At 40.6% G+C, this 21,019-nt stretch overlaps 1 protein-coding gene across 8 annotated transcripts in view; it reads left to right on the forward strand.

The window, feature by feature from the left end:
• LOC110980436 (synaptotagmin-15-like) overlaps positions 1-21,019 on the forward strand; it is a 63,913-nt gene that overhangs the window by 35,762 nt on the left and 7,132 nt on the right. For 5 of the 8 annotated variants that reach the window (XM_022237108.2, XM_022237113.2, XM_022237107.2 and 2 more), the window contains 2 exons: positions 13,731-14,356; positions 20,356-20,497. In XM_022237108.2, coding sequence (XP_022092800.1) covers positions 14,125-14,356; positions 20,356-20,497 — 374 coding nt within the window. In that variant the 5' untranslated portion in view covers positions 13,731-14,124. Of the gene's footprint in view, positions 1-10,079; positions 10,272-11,005; positions 11,130-13,228; positions 13,252-13,730; positions 14,357-20,355; positions 20,498-21,019 lie in introns of those variants that run through there. The other 3 variants (XM_022237111.2, XM_022237112.2, XM_087129841.1) reach the window with 3 other exon arrangements.

Below are 21,019 nucleotides of genomic sequence, written 5' to 3' on the forward strand. Positions count from 1 at the left end.
ATTCCTCCCTTTATAATATTATAAACCCATTTGGATCGATTCTTAGCATGGTACAATGTACAGAGTCTGCACTGCAAAAACTATGGTGTTATTGAAACACCACATATGATCCATAAAGTAGCACATTGTACGACAGCTTGGCCAATGTAAGTCAAGTTGTCCTTCAAGAAAACCTGTATATAAATCCACCTGTCCCGTATAGGACTGCTTCTCCTATAGACACCACGCGCTGTTAATTAATCATCACATGCTATGTAACGCCGTAATCTGATGAGAAGTTACTAAATGAAAACCAAAGCGAGTTAAGTATGATCATGCAAAAATAATGCCCGAGTACAAATAACTGTTCATGTATGAATGATATTTACTGTAAATCATAGCGCAACATCATATGTCCCCACCTATTATAAATGTTGACTATCTTCGATTTTCCAGTCAGTCCAAACGTGATACAATACTTTCTATGTATGTTAGGGTTTTTGTGCTCCCAAGTTCACTTTGTCAAGTTGTTGACAGAGGGCGTGCTTCCCCACCCGCCGCTTTTTTTTAGGCTGTGGAACATTTAAATTTCATTCTATCGGCACCTTTTAATCTACTCGACAGCAGTCAACAGACTAAGCACTGTGGTACTGGACCGATTCAGAGAATGTTCTCTAGGAGACGTACCTCTGAAATGAATGGGCTGCGAAGCGCGTTGAAATTACTTGTCGTGAGCCTTGTATTACCTTCTATTATATGTTGAAAGAATGTTCCAGTTGAAAGAGAGGTTATCAGTTCTCTAAGGAGCGTTTCTCGTTGACTAATGATGGGGTACTTTTGAGACGCTTGGTAGCGGTAAACGTACTGGCTCTAGGTGACTTGTCTGTAATTTTTTCTTACACAACATGATGGGGAAATGTGTCTTGAATAAAGGCTATAATCAAGGTTATGGAGGATTCTTTATTCGAATAGATGTGAAGTCTGACGGCTCAACAGGGGAAGCTTCCTCGAGGCCTCCTCTCAAGCCTACTTATAAAATCAGTTTTTCATAAGAAAGTACATGGTGTGTCCCCAGACAATTGTGTAATAAAAACACGATCGGTCCAGCTTTATTTATTTATTTTTATACTTCATTTCAGCATAATGCACATTTGTTCTCATTTAACTAAAAATACTAGAAAAAATTTCAGGACAGCTGTGCCCTTAGCACGAGCCAGTTTGGTATTCCAATACGGCATGCCTAAACTGAAGTGCGTCCGAGGCCATTCAGGAACAGCGGTGCGCGCGCGTCACAGTATACAAATAATAACATGGTTTCGCCTAGGGAACAAGTTTGTCAACTCCCAATACCTCGGGGAACTAACATGGACTGTCCAACCGAAATAAATCATGTTATATTTGATTTACTAGACCTCATGCACATTTAATTGAATAACTTCTGAAAATCAAATCATCATCATTAATTTGTTTCCACGAACTTTTATTTTGTTCCGAAGGTCGAAACACGAACGTTCATCTTTTTCGATTTACATTTATTTTACAAACAAGAATGCAATGCAGACTGTTGCTAGGCTGGCGCCACCACGAGTGCACAGTACACCCGGCGACAGTTGCTGGATTTCCGCTACTGCGCATGCGTTTTAACTGTCGCCCGAGTAAGCCAGCGACAGTTAAAAGCCCAATTTACTCCTTGTATGAACGATCGCGTGTGCACTGGCAAACAGCAAAAATAGCGGCTGGAGTGTGACGGTGAATGCACCAATGAGAGTTCGGCGATCCGTCATGAATTGTATGAGGTAGAATAATCTGTCCTATCAGCGCAGCCATACACGGACTCATTCGGGACACAGCTGTTCCCAATGACCTTGTATGTTTTAAATACCGGACTGGCTCATTGCCTTCGGTTATTCGCACGTATTTGTGTAACATTGCTTTTACATCATATGAACTGACATTGCTATTTTAAAATTAGAAATTATGGTGTCCAATTTCCTTTCTGTCAGCGCAAACGCACACTGTCAACAAAAAATCCAGCTTTAAGTCCTCCGTCGAGTTGTAAAACGATGATGTGCAGTTTCCATAGATCCATCGGAATTTCACGTACGTTACGTGTACACCTGATGGAAAGTACGGCGCAATGTTATACCTCACATGATTTCAGCCGTACCAGACACTACGACACACGATGCAAGGTCGATGGAATTATATTTCTTGGCTTAAACAGAAAGCAGGTGTTCGAATAATCAAACATTGCCTCCAGGAATAACTTTTCGCTGGAGGCTGATGACTAGAATGAGCTTAATTCGTTTTTTTTTATCACCGTAAAGAATTTAACACAACATGCGTACGTCAGTATTATTGCTTGTCTGTTGTATTTCGCAAACTCTTTATGGGTTCTGTATTTATTTCTTCTTTGAAGTGCAGTTCTCAACTTGTGTACAAACTCAGAGGAACATAAATTTTAATCTTTAAAACTTAAATCAATATTTGTCATTTTCCATCTTTCAAGTGCAGGTTTATTAAGTGTCTTATATCCCCAGGCGTCAAAATTTACGTTTTCAACGCTGTCTTCAAACTGTCGGCTCTGTTAATAGCCAGAACTGTATATAGAACGAGTGGTGCCAGCTTCAGATTTTTGAAACAAAATGACTGACATTATTATGTTTATAGTAGAGCGCGCGGCGTGCGGCTATTGTATACCAATTGTCTGTGTGTACGGGCGCATACACTTGCCACTTTATTTCCATCAGTGGTGACCCTTATGTCGCAACTCGCTCTATACGCAGCTCTGTAAACGTCATCATAAGAGCGCCCTCTACGTCGCCCTTCAGGGTGCACTCTTTTGTTTCCCATTTGATGCATGCAGTCGTCTGATTAAAGTTGTCCATATTCAGCTCTCTATTTGTAACCATGTCCAGAGTATTTACATGACTTGCACCAATGGAGGTAAAGTTTTTATCGAATGGCATCTTCACTTGCCGAGTGAGGCGTAAACAGAAGTGCTTGTTGCCAGAATACAGAAATTTATTAACGAAATTTGATATATGTCTGGTCAGCGCCCCCGAGCTTCCCCATATCTGTCTTAGCTAATGGACCCCCAAACATATGACGGAATATTGAGCTGTGTAGAGCTCAGTGTAAGAGGCAAATGGCCGAAGCGTTTAAAGAATATTTATGTCACATTTGTCATGTCTTCGCCTATCAAGTCGTGTCTTGAGTACCTAGAGTCAGCTAGCATGTGTGGTTTCTTTGTGTGTTCACAAATATGAGGTACGGTACAAGAACGTATCGAACATTTTTAATGGAACCGGCCTTTTCTATTTCAATATTTTACCTTTCAACCATGTTGCCAACGATGTTGTTGGCAGTATGTTACTTGTGTGGTTGTGTTGGAGCTTTGTAGCTTCAATTTTTACAGGGTCGAGGTTGTTGATTACCCATCTAGGCATGTCGGGTAATAGTCTAGGCATCGCTGTGTCCTTTTTGCACCAGTTCCGACTCAAATATCTGGAGATTTTGCGGGTGTAAATCTGTCCTTGGGAATATCTGGTGATTCACTAAAACACACCAGTCCAGGGCAGATGAATGAAGCACTGTGTAGATGCATGGCTGGAATCAACGTGAGATCGAGGTTGAGGATGTCAATCGATATTTGGTGTCTCAACTTGCCACACCCTTTGTTTCTGTGATCGCAAACAAGCTCTTGATTTGGGCAGGACGAATCACCATATACAGCATTTTCCATTTATCGTACTTGATCAGTCGTCACACTATTCCTGTTGTGAATTAGCAACCAATGTCTCTGAACTGCACTTTTTTGTCATTCAGTTTAAGGAAGAGTTTCTTGTTACTATGGTAGCATTAGCCAGATAAATCACGGCTATAGCTGTAAGAAACATCCAATTTAGAAAACGGCCATAAACTAAAGATGACAGACCATAAAGGATTTTTAGAATGTAATGTAAAATGCAAAAGGTCTTACATATCATGCTGTGAAGTGGTACCATGCATGAATATCTGTAAAGATTGATAGCTTGAGCGTAGAAGACCTTGCTCTTTGAGCGCTAACTTTGAGAAATTTCTGCATCATGATGTTTTCCGCTTGGAACTTGATAACCTAGCTACATGCCGATTCATAATGTTTTCCACCACCTTGCATAGACAGTATCCATTCTTTAGCTTGGCAGAGTCTTACCAGCATTTGTGCTCGAGCTTGGAGAAAAAAAGTTTCAGCAAAGTCAATTAGATATCGCGAAACTGATATGGAATTGATTGGACTGAATTAGCCGGAAGGCTTGGGCCTTTTTACCCGCCACTTTCATGTCACACCACGAATAAGATATCGAATTTGACTGGAGTATTCGTTTTCCCCTTTTTGCAAAAAGGTGAAAGATACAGAAAGCAGGAAAATTCCATCAGACGACTTACCACACCGTGCCTTATTTCCATTTTTGAGAGAGATTCCAAGCTAGCCAATCCGCCGAGGGACACGGAGAGTACCTGCGCCTACTTCCAATTAAGATGGATACGTGGTCCCTGGTATAGACTGGCCACACCAGTCCTTTAATTACACCGGGTCTCGTATAGATGTGTGATTGACAGCATTGATGCATTACCGCAAAGCCCGATAGATACACGCACAAAGAGCATAGGGGTACTGATAGCGTGAGCAGTCGTTCACGTCAAGAAAAGTGTTTGAAAAACTCAACATTTCCGGTACACGAAGCCCGATGCAAGAAGGGGGGGGCATAAGAATAACAGTATTCTTAGAGGAGAAATTTAACTCGGTGTTTTGCCCAATAATACCTTTGCATAGCGAACGCATACTTCCATAATGACGTAGACAAGACGTACACTCAGCGTGCTTGCAAGTCGTGTAAGCAGATCGCATTGCGCCCAACAACCAGACGCAGTACTCCTTATTACATTTGGTTACTGTCTGCCTCTTGCCCTGCTCGACAATGTCGTCTCGGTCCAGTAATATTATACCCAAGATAGAATTCGCCAGACTGAAACCACTTGTAATAAAAAGAAATAAATGGATGTGGTTTTTTGGTATTAGATAGGAGATACTGTTGACATTAGCATTGGCATTGTGAACTACTTTTGTCTCAGACAGTCAGTCTTCCTGTGAAGCTCGTCTGTTGGATATGACTCAGTTTCAAAATGAAAAGCAATGGCCTACATGGACTGGTGTATTCAGAACGTAAGGCATGTGATGATTGGTTTCATTACCTTGCAGAAAATGATGACGAGACCACACCAAAGTTCTGGGATCAAAGAAAAATATCTACGCATTTTAAATAATGGAAACAGTTTGCTCAAGGTGATATCGGAAACGTCTTTCATAATACACGAAATGGTCATTTTTATCTCATCCCTTATAGGATATATGTAAAATAATTGACATTGGAGGATATAGAGGACTTTTAAAAACTTAGGAAGTGGTCATGATCATTTTTCGTGCTTTAATTATTTTTATTTATTGAAAGTGTGACTGTGCGTTGGAATTAAAGTATTTTTAGTGTTTCTTTTGCTTTTTTCATAGTTGTTTTTAAGTATAATTTATATTATATCACCCAAATGACTGTCCTTAACAAACCTCCCCAGCTTTAAAATAACAAAAATATTCGAGAAGATACCTGATGCCTTGTTACCCCGTCGCAATACTGACATTGACAAGCACTGCCTGTTTTTATTGGGCTGTGAAAAAGGATTCGGGTTTCGGCGTGAGCTTCGTTTTCTTCGTCACCGTGTTTATCCGGAACAGGCTCTAGAACAACAAGAGTGCTGCCTGCAGTTTTTGTGTTAATACAGCCCAATGAATTATTGGTTAAACTTGAAAGTACGAACCCAAACTGTTTTCGTACAATGTAGTTATTACCGATTACTATAATATAGGCTTATTATACACAGGATAGACCACTTGAAAGCCTATTTCATTTGGTTTACGCCAAAAGCTTGTTGGTTTAGGCCCTTCTGGTATTTGGTTTTTACTTCACGAAGGCGCCATAACAAAATGCGTGTTGGTTAAATCGTGGCTGGCTTTCTTTACCACACTACTGTAGTGGTGGATCGATCCCGCAGGTCAGACAGATTAATTGTAGACGACAAGCATGCTTTTTGTGAGCTAATCCCAGATACGTATCTGGTCTAATAGTCGCCGAAGGCCATGGCCAATCTGCCTGTGAACTTTTTATGCTGTTTCATCCATCTCAACACACCCTCTCATTACTGTTAAGAGGAAAGTCTTTCGCTATGGTCGGACAAGACGGGTTTGGAGTTTGGATCTCTTGCCAAACGGAAGGATTTAGATTTATCTTTTTTTGTTATCAAGTACGACAGCTCCTTATGCTGTTTATTCGACTCTAGAAAATTATTTCGTCATGTGCTTAAGAGGAGTACAAATGTTTTGAAAGTGCCCTCAATGCAAAGATTACTCTGTTACTTGCTGAAACGATTGTGATTCTCTGCATGCTATGGAGTTATGTCTAAGGCCTGAATTTTACATATTAAACCTCTTTGTGATAACCTTTCCTTATCCAATAGCTACAAAGTGTCTTTTTTCCGCTTTCTCAGTTAACTCCAGCCGGTATGCCTTTGCTTGAAGGGCGATAAATACGGAAACAGCAACGTCTATCTGGGACTTTAACATATTACGCATCCGTCTTCAGCAGTCTCTTCCCTGAACGGTAGCTTCCTTGCCCTTTGATCTTCCCAAAATCACTGCCTTCCCCCAACTGAGAGAATACCTTTCTCTTTCGAGCCTGTCTCTGTTCCTTAGAGATCACTACTGAGTTTTCTTTTTAAAGGGGACGTAGTGGCAGGGGCCGGATGTGTCACGTCTGGTGGGTCCTGAGAGGGTGTCGACTCGGGGGAAATGTCAGAGCAGGTTTGGCTGCAAAACTACGGCTTGTCTTGCACCTTAAAAATTGGGTCACCATTAACTGTGTGATTGATTCAAGGAAAGCGTGCGCGCAGTTCCAAGCAGAAAGTCTTGTTTCCTTATTAAAAAATCTTGTTGGTGGCCCTGAAATTGGAACGAAAGTAAGTACCGAGAGTGATGCCGCAGAAAGTGATGATTCAGACAAAATAAAAATCCGTTTTCTTATTTTCCAAGAACACTGGCGTAAAAAAGCCTGGTTACATTTTGTAGTTCATCTTCGTAGATATTTGATAATGATTTTCCTCCGCGCCATAATGAATTGTGGAATGATGCAGATGAAGCTAAACCTGCCTTGCGTGACTTTTTCTAATCCCAACAGGAAGTTGTCATATTCTCTTTTGGGTGATGCAGCCGCTTACTTACGCGCTGAGATCTGTTTAAACCCCCTTAGTTGGAATTTGGACTGGCTGAGTGTGCGATGGTTTGTGCCAATGTCACTTCGTTTACATCGGTAACTCGCGCTAGTAGAATCTACAGTTTTTATTTGTTGTATGGATGCCATCTTTAGGATGAATTCTGTTAGATATAAGCTGTAAAAACGTGGTGTGGTTGAAATTAAATTTTCTGTAGAAATTTGCCGACTATAGGCCTCGAGCTGGACAAAGAGAGGGCGCTATTTTCTCAGCAACGGAGGCTCCTTTGGTCGGAACTGAACTTCGCTGGTTTACGAACGACGAGGAAATGCACGCGTCACGGCCGACCAACGCGGCTCTTTTAGCCGATGAGGGGGTACTTCTACTCGAGTTGGAGAGTTGGACCAGCCCAACTAATGCGGTACAGTTGGAACTGATGCTATGGTTGAGAGTTCTACTGCAGAACTAGTTTGGCGGGTGTCTGAGACGAGTTGTCCCTCCGTGTGAGGCAGACGGAGACATCGACCCTGAAACCGCCCTTTTTGGAGGGTGAAAAAAAAACGCCTCTTGTCGAGGCGTTAATAAGTGCGTCAGGTGTACGTTTCGTATATCGAAAATAAATCTGCAAAAACTACAAAATAATCGCAAATCACGCAAGCCCACCATTTCATTTTTTTTAACGATACATAAAGATCGCAGTTGTCTTGACAGTAATCGCTCTAACACTGTAACAACAGAATGTATCAAAAGGTTTGTTGACCCATCCTGAGCTCAATATCCTATGTCTCTAATTTAAAAGAAAACAAAAACAACAACTTGCAGATTTGGACATTTGATTTGGGCCAGCTGTTCAGATCACTTTAACAATTAAAAGTAAAATCTTCAAAATGTCAAAAGAGAGTGTTGTCATTGCGAGCACTACCTTCCATCATAAGGTGTTGTCGAAAAACCCATAACGTCTTGGGGTTTTCAGGACTAAGTAATGGTCGAGATGATATCCAATACATATCCCTATTTTCGCTCCAGGGGGGATTCCACAAATCAAATGTAATATTCATCTTGGCGCGCTTGGTTTTTTTTTTGTAATGCAAACTTACGGAGCCCCTGAGGGCCCCTGCTTCTCAAGGCGGATATCACGGCCGGTGTTTTACAAAATTGTGGGCTTAGGTTACCGCACTTGAGATCCCAACTTGGACTTATATTTCAGGGGAGCTGTATTTTGTACGTCGCAAATGCCCCTTTTTCCAGGGAGTCAAGAATAATATTGTTAAGGCTGGGGGGACTACTGAATATTCAACTTCTGATACATCCTACAGATTCGATTCGGTTGGGAATTTTAAAATTTGATCTACATCGATCATGCAACCTTCTGCCGAAGTCTGTGATTCTGCGACGATTTTTAAATAAGTGATACAGATGGTATCTTGGTAATTCAATGGGGGCGATTCACAATAGTGCGCCTCCAAGAGTTTGCAACGCGTTGGCCAATCACAACGCGCGAAATTTGTCGACTGTTCCAAACGCGCTTTGGGTCGACAGATTTCGCGTATTGTGATCGGCCAACGTGTTGCAAACTCTTGGAGGCGCAATATTGTGAACGCCCGTATTTTGGGATAAAAATGGTAGAAAAACATACGCGTGGAGACGTCTATCATACGAAAAGAAATCTGTAACAATACTAAGTTTGCTTTGTTACATCTCGCCTTTGAACTTTGACACGGTAAGTTAACATTATCTTGAAGCCAAGCCGACCAATTTCTAGTTGGTAAAAGTTGATTCTAGAAAAATTCAATAGCCCATCCACTCAAGCATTTTCATGTAAATCACGGCCTTGTGTAATTGCAACTATCAACATTGTACTCAGTGGAGGCGTGAGGAAGCTAGCCATAAACCTGACATCCGGGACTCGCCTTCTTGGTCATGGTTTGCGAGATTTGGCGTGAAAGTAGAGGCCTCGGACTCTTTGTAGCATCGGCACTGCCATCACTACGGACTACGGACAGACTAGAGACGTGTGATAGGCACTGTCTTCCCATCACAAACAGATGAATAGACTGCTTTAAAGCGAAGTCGCAGCAAAAAAACACAAAACTTTCTGGCGCAGTGGTAACAACTTTTGCACACGAGTCACGCCATATGTTGTGCCGTTTAAAATTCAAGATAATGAACATAGAGTTTGATAGAAAAATGTTGCGATCGGAATTCCAGCTTAAGATCGAATTTGTCAAAGAAACAAAAGTCATTCTTTAAATTACATAGGCCTAGTGCCAAAATTAGTATTTCGTCACATGTTGGTGTTTCTTTTCATTTTCTAAGCCTAACGTTACCACAATTGACAATACGCAAGGAATTAATCTTAATGCGGAACATTGCAATCTGATAATTTAAATGGTAAAACGATTTAAGAATACATGTCTACAACTTCTGCAGAATTTTAACTTCATTGGATTGTAGAATGACGTTCACAGATTTGTGATCATCTACTAAGTACGTCATATGGGCGCATAATGCATGAAGAAAAAGCAGGGGTTGGGGGCTGTTCTCTGCATGCCTCACACGACTGAACTCAACCCTTCTTGCCCCAGTAGATATTACAAACAATGTTCCAGTGTTAGGTTACAGCAGCGGTGGAATTTCATTTGTTTCCTGCATATACTGAGGAACTAGTGTCATGCTTAGGCCTTACAATGCTGATAATGTACTCTACAAGGAGCACCTTTGTCAACGTTTAATATGGGCAATTCACAATAGTGCGCTTCCAAAGCTTTGCAACGTGTTGGCCAATCACATGGCGCAAAATCTGACGACCCTTTCTAAACGCTCATTGGGTCGACAGATTTCGCGCATTGTGATTTGCCAATGCGTTGCAGACTCTTGGAGGAGCACTATTGTGAAGTACCCGTATTCTTTCTGTGATGAAGAACAGCCTAGTCAATTTAGCCAACAGTCTACATTCTTTGCACACGGCATGCAGTTGGATGCATAATGTAAAGGTAATATAATGTAAATGTAATGTATAGTAATGCATCAAAAGCTTATCTAAACAGCCTAGGCATATATTATGATCACTTTTATGGCATGGCGAAAAAGTTCGCCCACGAGCATAAGGTTTATTCACCTTTCCCCAGAACTGTATTTGCGGTGAATATAAAGAACATGACTATTCCGCTGATTGTGTAACTTGCAGTTTTCTGTGTGCAAAATGTAATTATGTTCATTTGAAATTTATGACGTGTTGACATGACTTAATGTCATATATTTTGTTTTGTCATATTGCACCATTCACCGCTTGGTATGACTTGTAGGATTAGCGCTTGGAAAAAATTGAGGTTTCAACAGAACCTGCCTATAATGTATCACTCATTGAATCGAACAATCTCAAATGAAAAATCTTCATATTGAAGTGCTCAGACATTATATCGTCATTGCTTAGCCGTGGAATGTCGACAGTAGATTTCGTTATTGGTAAATGGCACAGGACGTGTTCGATCAAGAGCGCAAGTGAAATTATGCAGAGTAGTAATTTCATGGAATAAAAAATAAACGTTTTCCCTTCAGATTTGACGGGAGTCTCTGTCAGACACTGAGGGTCGAAAGTCTTCATGCTGACGCACGGTAGTTGATCTAATTGCACTTAATAGTTCCAGATTCCATTATGGAGATTAATTTGTGGTGATTAATTAGTATGCCCAACCCGTTAAGCTAGCCAGGCAGATTACAATAAATGCTGACATAGGGAATGGCAACTATGTATTTAAACAGGTGGATTTGCTGTTTCATTTCATTCGCTCACTGAAAGCATCGACAGAGCTACAGTTTCAACAAGACGTACGCCCGTCTACTCGAGCTAGGTAGGCTTGTAAATATTTGAGAATCAAAGTAAAGTTGCAGTGATGTTAGAATAACATTGTCCAGTCCTCTTCCCTCTTTGTTCATTGAAGTATATAGGATCTCAGTATTAATGTTAATAAATCAGTATTAATTAATAATCTGCTTGAATTTTCATGGCGCATTATCTCATGTGCTACTGACGTATAATAGCATGGTACATATTACATATCCATGCATAATTAATTTGTATTCGTCCCATTTAGTCTCTTAATTTCGTCAGTCAAATATGAGCCCCTGGTATGCATTCCAATTCACTTGTATTTTATTTATAGGAGACCTGTACAGCTTTATATACCAAACCGTAATAATGAATATTTAGTTGAGGAGAATATATAGGTATTATTTGGGACAGTGTCTTCTTCCTTAATGTACAAATGCTTGTGACAGGCTCGACACGATGCAGTGAGTATCATATTTTAAAGCTGTCTACAGCAGATGTCCGTGCATGCCGCATGGCTGAGGATGAGCACTGCGTGTTAATTTTTTATTAGTCATCACAAACAAGTTGAACTAATGAGCTGAGGAAAATGGGTGTAATGCCTCCATTACAATTTAATTAAATTCCATTCCCGAGGTCAACTTGGAATTAGCAACTGTCGCGATGTATTTCACATTACACGCAATATGCAATTCGCATATGGCTATATGCGCGTTTTCTGTGACAGAGCCTATTTTTTCGTCTGTCTGTTCCGTCTTATTTTGAAAATATCAATTGTGAATTGTTGTGTTTCACTATGCGTTAGAATGCGATATTGAGGTGGGCTTTGGAAGCAGTTTGTACGTCGTTGTGTTTAGCTTGTCGCTTTGCAGTATCAAATTATATTTTGCAAAGGTACAAGTCAAATATTAGTTTCAAATAAAGAGAGGGTCCTATTTTTTACAGCTGCAAGTATACACGACTTCTTTTTTACCACCCAACGTTTATGCAGAACTTGTATGTGCCGTCCATGAAAACAACCTGCAGTTGTACGTACTACGTACAGTTTATGCATCACTGCACTGTGTGTATCTAATCAGAATGTCTCGGACGTCATTTAATGCGTGGGGCCATGTTCACATTTGTCTAGCACTACAATCACAAACAGACGGCAAAAACACCGGCCTGTACAAACTAATTGAAAAAGTGCACTCTCCTTTATGGGACGTCTACGTCCTCAAATACAAATCTTCACAGGGACATCGGCAAGCAAAATTTGTTCACTGGGTCTTCATTTCCTGTTATGTATTTACGCAACAGAACAAAAATAGATATCTCTAACTTGTTAAGAAGGAGTACAGACTTGAATCAGCCATTGTGGTACAGAATAATTTGTTTGGATTGATTGTAGAACAAGGACGATTTTGAGAGCTGCAAGTAATTTCTTGGGACATGCAACTTATTTTGTGTTTTCATTTTGCCGATTTATAAACTGCTATTGTGATTGTACATTATGTATTTCACATACGAGCATTGTAAAGTTTTTGATGCTAATGCCCTATAATTATAATATTATATTTGGGCACAAACATTCATAGTCTCTGTCAATATTATATATCATATTAATATATATCTTATGATATCATTTACCTGATCTTCAACCTCTGGTAACAGAGACTATATATAACATTTGCATACTTATCTAGCCCCTAGCATTTTTTTATGAAGTAAGGATATCAGTATTTGCTCTAACGTAATGTTTGTCGCCTTAAAATGATGCAGTATTCAGAAGAGAAAACCTGCAATGGATATCCACATCTTACAGAAGTGCTGTAACTTCCTAGGGTCTAATGCTTATCTGGTTGAGTTCTTGCATAGAGCGTTAAGTAATTACGTGATTTGCAACGTTAGACGAATCACACCCAAATATTCTTCCCTCTGCAGGAAAAGTACTCCCTTCATACTTCCTTGAAACAAAGAAATGACATTTTCTAGCTCTCTTGGTCGCTTGCTAGCTCGACTGACTTGTTTGTTATCTTTGTACACTCAGCGGCAACCGGCAAGAAATAACATTGTTCACCTCAGAGGAACATATATCGTGAGGAAGGGCTTACTGAACTGCATATTACTGCTTGGATGAAACTTGTCCTCACAAGGATATTGCTGTACGCCATCGTGGTTTTCCTTATATATACCGAGATGTTGCTTGGCCTTAAAAAAAATCATATGACGTCATTTGTTTATGCCGCCATTTTGCAAGAGGGTGCTTTTTCAATAAAAAGAAGGGCAGGCGTTATGAAGTCTCATTACACAGAAGGGAAATGGTTCCAACTCTACTTTAAGTTCGCACAAGGAAAGAAAATCTTTCCTAGACGATTTAGAATACTTTGATGTTATTTACGACTATAAGGTTTGTTTGAATGTCTCCAGTTCTTGGAGATTGAGCGAACATTAAAAAGAACTACCGTCTTGAAACTTGTTTTGTATCTGTATCCAATTTAGATGATTACATTTTACTTACAGTCACCTGCACGAAACCGTTCTGTCGTGTAGTCAAGTGCAGGTTAATGTGTCCAAATCACGAACTCGTCTGTGACCATGTGAGTGCATTAATGTCAAATCCTTTTTTCGCCCCTGTTCTCAGATCTTAGATTGGATAGAGCCCCAATGCATGTGGGATCCGGCAACAATTTTCTCCCCTCGCCTACAGGGACCGCCTTCACATGCTCGGCCGACGCCGTCAGCTGGATATCCGGATAACACACCTACACACTCGCTCAACCAAACTCTCTGCCTGTCTGTAGTCGGGAGTCGAGTGAAGAACGGCCTCCCTTTCCCTTCTGCGGCTGGGACTGGAAACCCTAAACCGCTTCGAAGTGTGTGATATCAAGGAAGATCTGGGCCTTGTTTTGAAATAAAGGGATAAATCAGGTTGCTGTCGTGTCCGTGGGAGTTGCCTTGAGTGTTGTAGTGGGTCATTTTCGCCTCCACGTTTGAAAGACTCGACCCTCTCTAACCCCCTCCCGAGGTCAGTTGCCATGGGGATTATTGCCGTTCTGGATATGCTCTGTTGCTGCTGTGAGGGCTGGCGAAGGAAACTCAAAAACTCAGAGTCCACCACGGCTATCATTCAGTCCCCAGTCAAATCCCCGGCGAGATCACCTGCCAAACACCATCATAAGCGGTCAGCCAGTACTCCTTCTGAGCGAGCCTTCCATTTTTTGGTTACAAATCCCGTTGGACGAACGGAGTTAAGACACGTTCAGCCTGGTAAGTTTGAATTGTAATATCTGACTGAAATCTCCATAAAGTTTGTTTGATTTTACATACATTTTAATCTTATTAACCTAGCACGGTATAGTCTAAGCGTACCATTGCTCATCCACACCGCCTTTGCCAAACCTTGTCAAACCTTGTCAAACATGGCCATCTGATAAGAACATTTTTCATGCTTGATTTAGTTGGACAACTTTGTAATTTTATTTAGCTTTTGTCTGCTAATGTATCATCCTGTTTTTTTATGTGTATCTATAATTTACGATTTTTTAGTCATATAGTGACATGTCAACATTGTCTTGCATCATCAAAATTATTAATCATCTCTTCAGATAACCAATGTACGTACTTAGATCAGTGGCCTCTGAGCCCTGAAGGAGGCTCTCTCAACTGTGATGTGATGCGAAAAACATCTTGAGGCTCATGTGTTTTTTCCATAAATCTCACTTGGCCTCGCTCCTTGTAGATAAAACTTTGTTATCTGCTGAGTGTCTTACTCACGATGTTGTTTGTGACTTACACACGGCCAGCATTCAAAAACCCATCATTTAAAGTTCGTTGATTTGAATCTTGGCTTAAGATGTAATTTGAATGGAAATTACACTCTCCTCAATCGCAGCTTTGATTAGAAAAGGTCCCTAAGAGCGAAGAAGTTTCAAAGTATGACAGTGGCTCTGATGTAATGAACTGTTAAGTTTAACTCACGTTGGGTTTATTTTCCCCAGCACCAAGACATATTGCATGGTAATCATAAGACAAATATACCTTAGCAGATACCTTGACTTCACTTTAGCTCTCAATCGATATTTCCACATTTTTCCATTGGCGGGCATATACACAAACTGTTTTTCTAAGGGAAAACTCGATATATAAAAACTGAAAATCTAGGGCTCTTGAGAGTTCTCAAGATCAATATCATGGTTATATAAACAAAGTGTAAGACCCCAGGTAATTATTAGAGTATTGACGTTTTTGAGGGTGCCTTTAGTACCTAGACGGGTTCGGGACTGTAGTATGGAAGCTGGAAAAATTGGGGGGAAATCAATCATTCTGACCCTGTTTTGGAAAATTTTCAGAATTGTGCGGCAGAAAAGACAGTGTTTCTTCAAATTGTGCTCAAGTTTCAACCACTAAATTATAATATAAGGAGCTTCTCTTGGGAGATTCTGAAACATAGTTTAAACGGTCATAGAAATGAAACACATGCCGTGTCCGAAACGGGCTTCCAGAGCTACGGCTAGGTCTATTGTCTGCGCGTCTCCATGCATTTCCAATGGAGTGAATACCAAGACCTAGCTCTAGACAAGAGATTCGGATGCAGCCATAGCGAAGCAATCAGTACCTTGGAATTTGAACTTGGGCGTTAGACGTAATTCGGCTGTGAATCGAGGATGAGTTTGCGTTTCGTTTACAGTTTGGGAACTTGACACATTGCCTACATTCAGATTTTGTATCAGTTTTTCTGGTCCTTAACTGAGGCTGTTTCTCCGTGATTAGAATTACCAAACTTTTGAAAATGTGGCTCCTTTAAAATGTTCTGAAATTCAAGCCAGGATTGATGGCATGCATGCTTATACAAAATTAATCTTTCTGTGGGCGTGGCAAATATAGTTTACAAATCCTATAAATCCTAGGTTGAATGTCATCTGACTGTATTACCGTGAACTAACTTCGATTGTTCCTTCAGTTTGAAGAGAATTTGAATGACAGGTGGAAGTTTCAAAATTATTCATTCGCCCCCACATAGGTATCTCAGCTCAAATTAACAATGCAAATGGCAAACAAGAGGCAATAAAATATATTACGGAGAACAAAAATAAATGACCAACTGTAGAGAAGTTGTACGTGATGGGGTTTTGCTTTCCATTACATTTCTCGATTTCTCGTTATGTTTTTCTCTTTTGTAAAGGAACTGTCCTTTGACAACGTAAACCAATTCCCCTGCCTTCTTCGCACAATAAACTGGAAACGGCTCGCCGCTTAGAAACTAATAATTATGAAACACCGAACGTAACTCTGTCTCTCTACCATCAATCACATTGTTTCATTATAAACCTATCATCACTTTTCACTTTGCGCAAGAACCCATCGCTTACCCCACCCAAGTAACATCAGTGGCTATTATACCGAATGACAAGATAAATTCGTCCGACTGTTTTCTCCAGGTAGGCAGCCGTGTTTGCCTTAGCTTAAAAACCCGCTCGTAGACGGACGACTGTTGAATACGGTTGGTGGGACATCCTTATCGATTGTGGTCATAAAACGACGGCGCATCCACGCTATATCTACCACCATTTAACATACCCAAGTGCCCTTCTTGGAGTAGGCCCGTTATATACGAAAACGGCCGTACAAGGAATAGTTGAATAACTGAGCTTGTGAGTGTGGAAAACATGGCCGTACAGGAAGCCTCTTGAAAAGCACGCATGTGATGTTGAAGTCTCATTTTGTGTTCAAATCTTGACCAAGAAGCAAAACAAATGTTAAATGCAGATTGTCGTTGTGTAAAATAAAATTTTAGTGCCCCCCCAAAAAAAACTGAGTGGAAATAAATGCACAAGTGAAAATTCTTGTATCTGTAAAACGAGGCCAAGAAAGCGCTGAAAAATTGTAACTACATTTTGACTCTAAAATACTCAAGGTAACGAATTTCATTAAATGAATCTTAAACAATTATTTAAGATATTAGTGTTTACCAAAGTTGTGATGTCCCTTAAATGGGTGACTTATTATATTGGCAGAGCTACATTTGAATTTCGAACATGACCAATATCAAACTTTTCCATAACTTTCTTTGAACGTTTAATTCATCATTAAATAACACATAAAATAGCCCTTGGTTGTCAGGAATGAAAAACTGTTTGATTTGTAATAGGATTCTGAGAATATGAAAATAAAATTGAGATTGAACTTGTCAAGCAGGGCTAGCTTTATTCTGCGGCTTTTTCTATAAACATTAGAATTAGACGGAATTAATCGTTAAAACATCACTGGCATAATTCGACCCAAAAGGTTTGTCCCAGAATAATCCCAGTTCATGAATCATACTAGGCTGCAATGCAGAAGTCTGTCAGAGCTGTGAATATGTGAGTAGTTTAGTAGTGTCACAGTGCAAATTTTACACAGTTCCGTCTGCAAAAAGCCTTATACCACTGATATTTCAATGCCAAATATGCATCGTTCCACTCCTATTCCAACAGCCTGACATGAGTATACTATATCTTTTCACTCGATACAGGGAACCTAATACATACATGGGCACTTAGGGGACCGTTTACGAATCTTAAAGTGATCGGCGATGGCGTAAAATAGTATTCATTGGATGCTGGTCGATTTTAGACCGAGGGACGCCGTGTGTAAACCAACGGCTGTTTCATGAAGCAACTCTTACCACTGAACTGTTAAGATTTATGTTGGCAAAGACTGAATATATTCATGAAGGTGAAAAAAATCTACAGCAACGCAAGGGTGTGTGGTATTCGCATTAAAGAGCCAGATATGCCCTATTCTGTAAGCTGTTACGAACTGTGCATGCTACAATTCAAGAACACCGTCGGAATCGTGTCGGAAACTGCCCCAGAAACTCACCTTCGTGCAGAGCCACTTGAGGGCGTCTGTAACGTTTGTCGTTTGTTCACCCCGCCGCCACATCTTGCATTCAGCAATTAACATTCAACAAATAACGATTATCGGATTGTGTACTCATTTAGACCGCTGGAGGGCGAGTTGTACACGTACACCGCCAAAATTTGCGATCATGCAAGTCAACAATGATGGGTATAGACTGTGCCTTTATCGTCCGCCTGAAGACATCCTGAATTCGCGTATATCTGACCTCCGTGCGCCACGCGTCATTTGAGGAATAATCGTAAAAGACCGTCTAAGCACAGAGCTTAAACCCTATTGTCTGAACTCATTGTGTGAAATATGTGTTGTCGTTCTGGCTCATTCAATGCAAATGGGACGTGGTGATGGGCTTCATGCAATAGGCGTCTGTTACATATTATGCTGTGCCAAGAGCTGAATGTTGGAATGCAAAACGTGGCGTTGCATGGGATGTGATCATTGTGATGGCTAGAAATCCGGCCGGCGGTAGGCCTTTCAGCGCGAGTCCTAAATACTGGACGTGAACTGAACAACAACTTTCAGCCGTCTACTCTGTCGACCCATAAATATATATATATATGGAATGAAACGCTCTGTTTGTGAATGTAAGAAAACGACTAGTCCGTTATCCTTGAGATGAGGTAGCTCTGGCTATTTGCTCTCTTCATATGGAAAGGATTCGTATGCTTGTGGTGTAAGGTTTTGAAAATAGTGTTACCTGTCTTGTTAATTAAAATCGCTCATTTTTTGAAGTAAATCATTAATAAAGTACCATAATACGACTTTCTAACAAAGCAGTGTAATCCCTATGGGAAAGAGCAAAAAAGATTTATCGTTGTTGATATTTAGTTTGGATTTGAATTAATTTAACCAAATGTGAACCACATGATTTTCACAAAGCTTTGATTACCATTTTTCAGCAAGCATTATATAAGCAAGAATATAACACAAACTTGATTTTAGTTATTTCCCGTCGCATGGCATCATTCAACCCGTAATTTTCCACACGAGGGCACCGCAAGTGATCATTACTATATTGTTTTTTCCCTCGTGGACTCGTATCATTCATTGAGTGACGTAATTCCTTGGCTTAGCAACAAATCACAATCAAGTTTAACCGAGTGACGTTACCACTCGACGCGCAGGTGGTATTAATTTGTCGTAAGTTATTTTCATTTTGAGCATGTGCTAGTTTAATTTATAAAAAGGTTGCAGTCTGTGTTAAAGTACACGTGCCTTTAGTTTTTAATTTCAAATGTTTCAGTTTTCAAGTCACAGCAAGTCTAATTGCTAATGTTAAAGCTTGAGGTATGTTTAAGTCAAAAATTCATGGAGAGATCCAATGGGGCGATGTAAAGATTTTTCTAAATTTTATGTCATTTTGTCCGATGACTGCTTTATGATTTATTATTTTGAGCCTGATTTTACGACGTCTCCTCAACACGCATTTGAGTATAGGAAAGGTTTGTTTAGCGAGAATCGCGTCAGTATGAGCAATCGTTGAACTGTCTTTCGACTAACTTCCCCAGGACTTAAATATGCTCTCTTCCGGGTCAGTTCTGTTAGGTAGGGCCACACTGTGTCTGCATGGAATGACGCAGTCTCTGTATTACGTTTTGTGTTTACAGACTGATATATACACAGTGGTGCAAATCAGTGAGCGTCCTTGACAACTATGGGGTATGGGAGTAGGCAACATGATTTTGTCGCCATGAATATGAGATTTTTATGGGCACACGATCTAAGGAATTGTCCTACGTTTAATCCTTTAGGGGAGCGCCACCAAGCAACGAAATGTGTCTCAACAACCCTCACCTTTTCTTCCCTGCAGTTTCCCGCCTCAGTTTGGTGGAAGCAGTTTAAGTTGCGTGTTTGTATTTCAGGCCTTGTGTGATTCGGGTCAAGGTAGTTTAGTGGCTGTGTCTCCAGGAGATCTGGTGAGGAGGTGAGAAAAAGAACGAACGAGATAATGTCCCCAGGGCTGTATGGAAAGCGGGGGCGGATGGAATTCACTGATGCGTGCATATGCGGCAGATTCTCCTCCAACTAAAAGTCTGAACAAATCTCCCTCCAAATCCTGCAGTTCCACAGCAGACGCTACGGCGTGTGCCACACACACCCACGCATTATGTGCGCTGTGACGTCATCAACAACTTCTTGATAGATTCTGACACGTGAAGTGTCAATGCGTGTGGTAGTCTTTGGTTTTTGCCCATTTACCAAAGAGAATTGGCCCCAAATCTCCGCTGGGCGAGGAGGAAAATATTTGAGAACAATCTCCTTGATCAAATAGCTCTGCATGTGAACGGAATTACGAGTACTCGACACGAGAATGTTTAGGCTTCAATCACTATAGACGATAATTCGACTTCTGTTTCTTTGTAAAGGAACCGACCCATATTACAGTGAGGAGGATAGTCCCTCGTCTGCTGAAGAAGTGTCAAAGTCCAGCGAAGATATCCGAAGAAACACGCTGTCAGCCCCACCCACGCCTGAAAGAAAACGAAAGAGAAGTTTGGAGTCAGTCCGGTAATGATTACCTGACTTAATCCTATCCCTTTACGCTTTCAAGAGCTCTTCGTAAATTCTACTTACAGAAGGTCCGGGCTACATTACAGATACGGCAAGTGTCATGATTTGTAGCCAGATCCTATAAAACGAGTCGTAAGGCAAGAGCTGTTTTAGTTTGCAGTGTACAGAGCAGACTGATTTCTTTGTATTGATTCGTCAGTCTTTTTAAAATCCTGATGCAAGTGGGCATTATGGAGGTAAAATGTTCGTATTGAAAGTTCTTATCGATGTATTTGTGGAGGAAAAAAGTTCGTATCAAAGGTTCCTATCGCTTTATTTTGTGTAAGATTCATTTGAAGGCCTTTCACTCGAAAATGGCTCTGGTGACTTGGGACCCACTTTGCTAGATTGGGTGACATTTTGGAGGATGTCACATTCTTACAACAGAGCCGAATTTGAAGTGATAGCATGACGTGCATTACCACAACAGGAAGAAGTCATATCTTGTAGTTGTTGGCAAAACGGCGGCATGTTTTACTC

This window comes from Acanthaster planci, linkage group LG19 (genome assembly GCF_054643075.1).
Source record: "Acanthaster planci isolate LZ-2023a linkage group LG19, COTS_SCS, whole genome shotgun sequence".
Taxonomy (NCBI): Eukaryota; Metazoa; Echinodermata; class Asteroidea; order Valvatida; family Acanthasteridae; genus Acanthaster; species Acanthaster planci.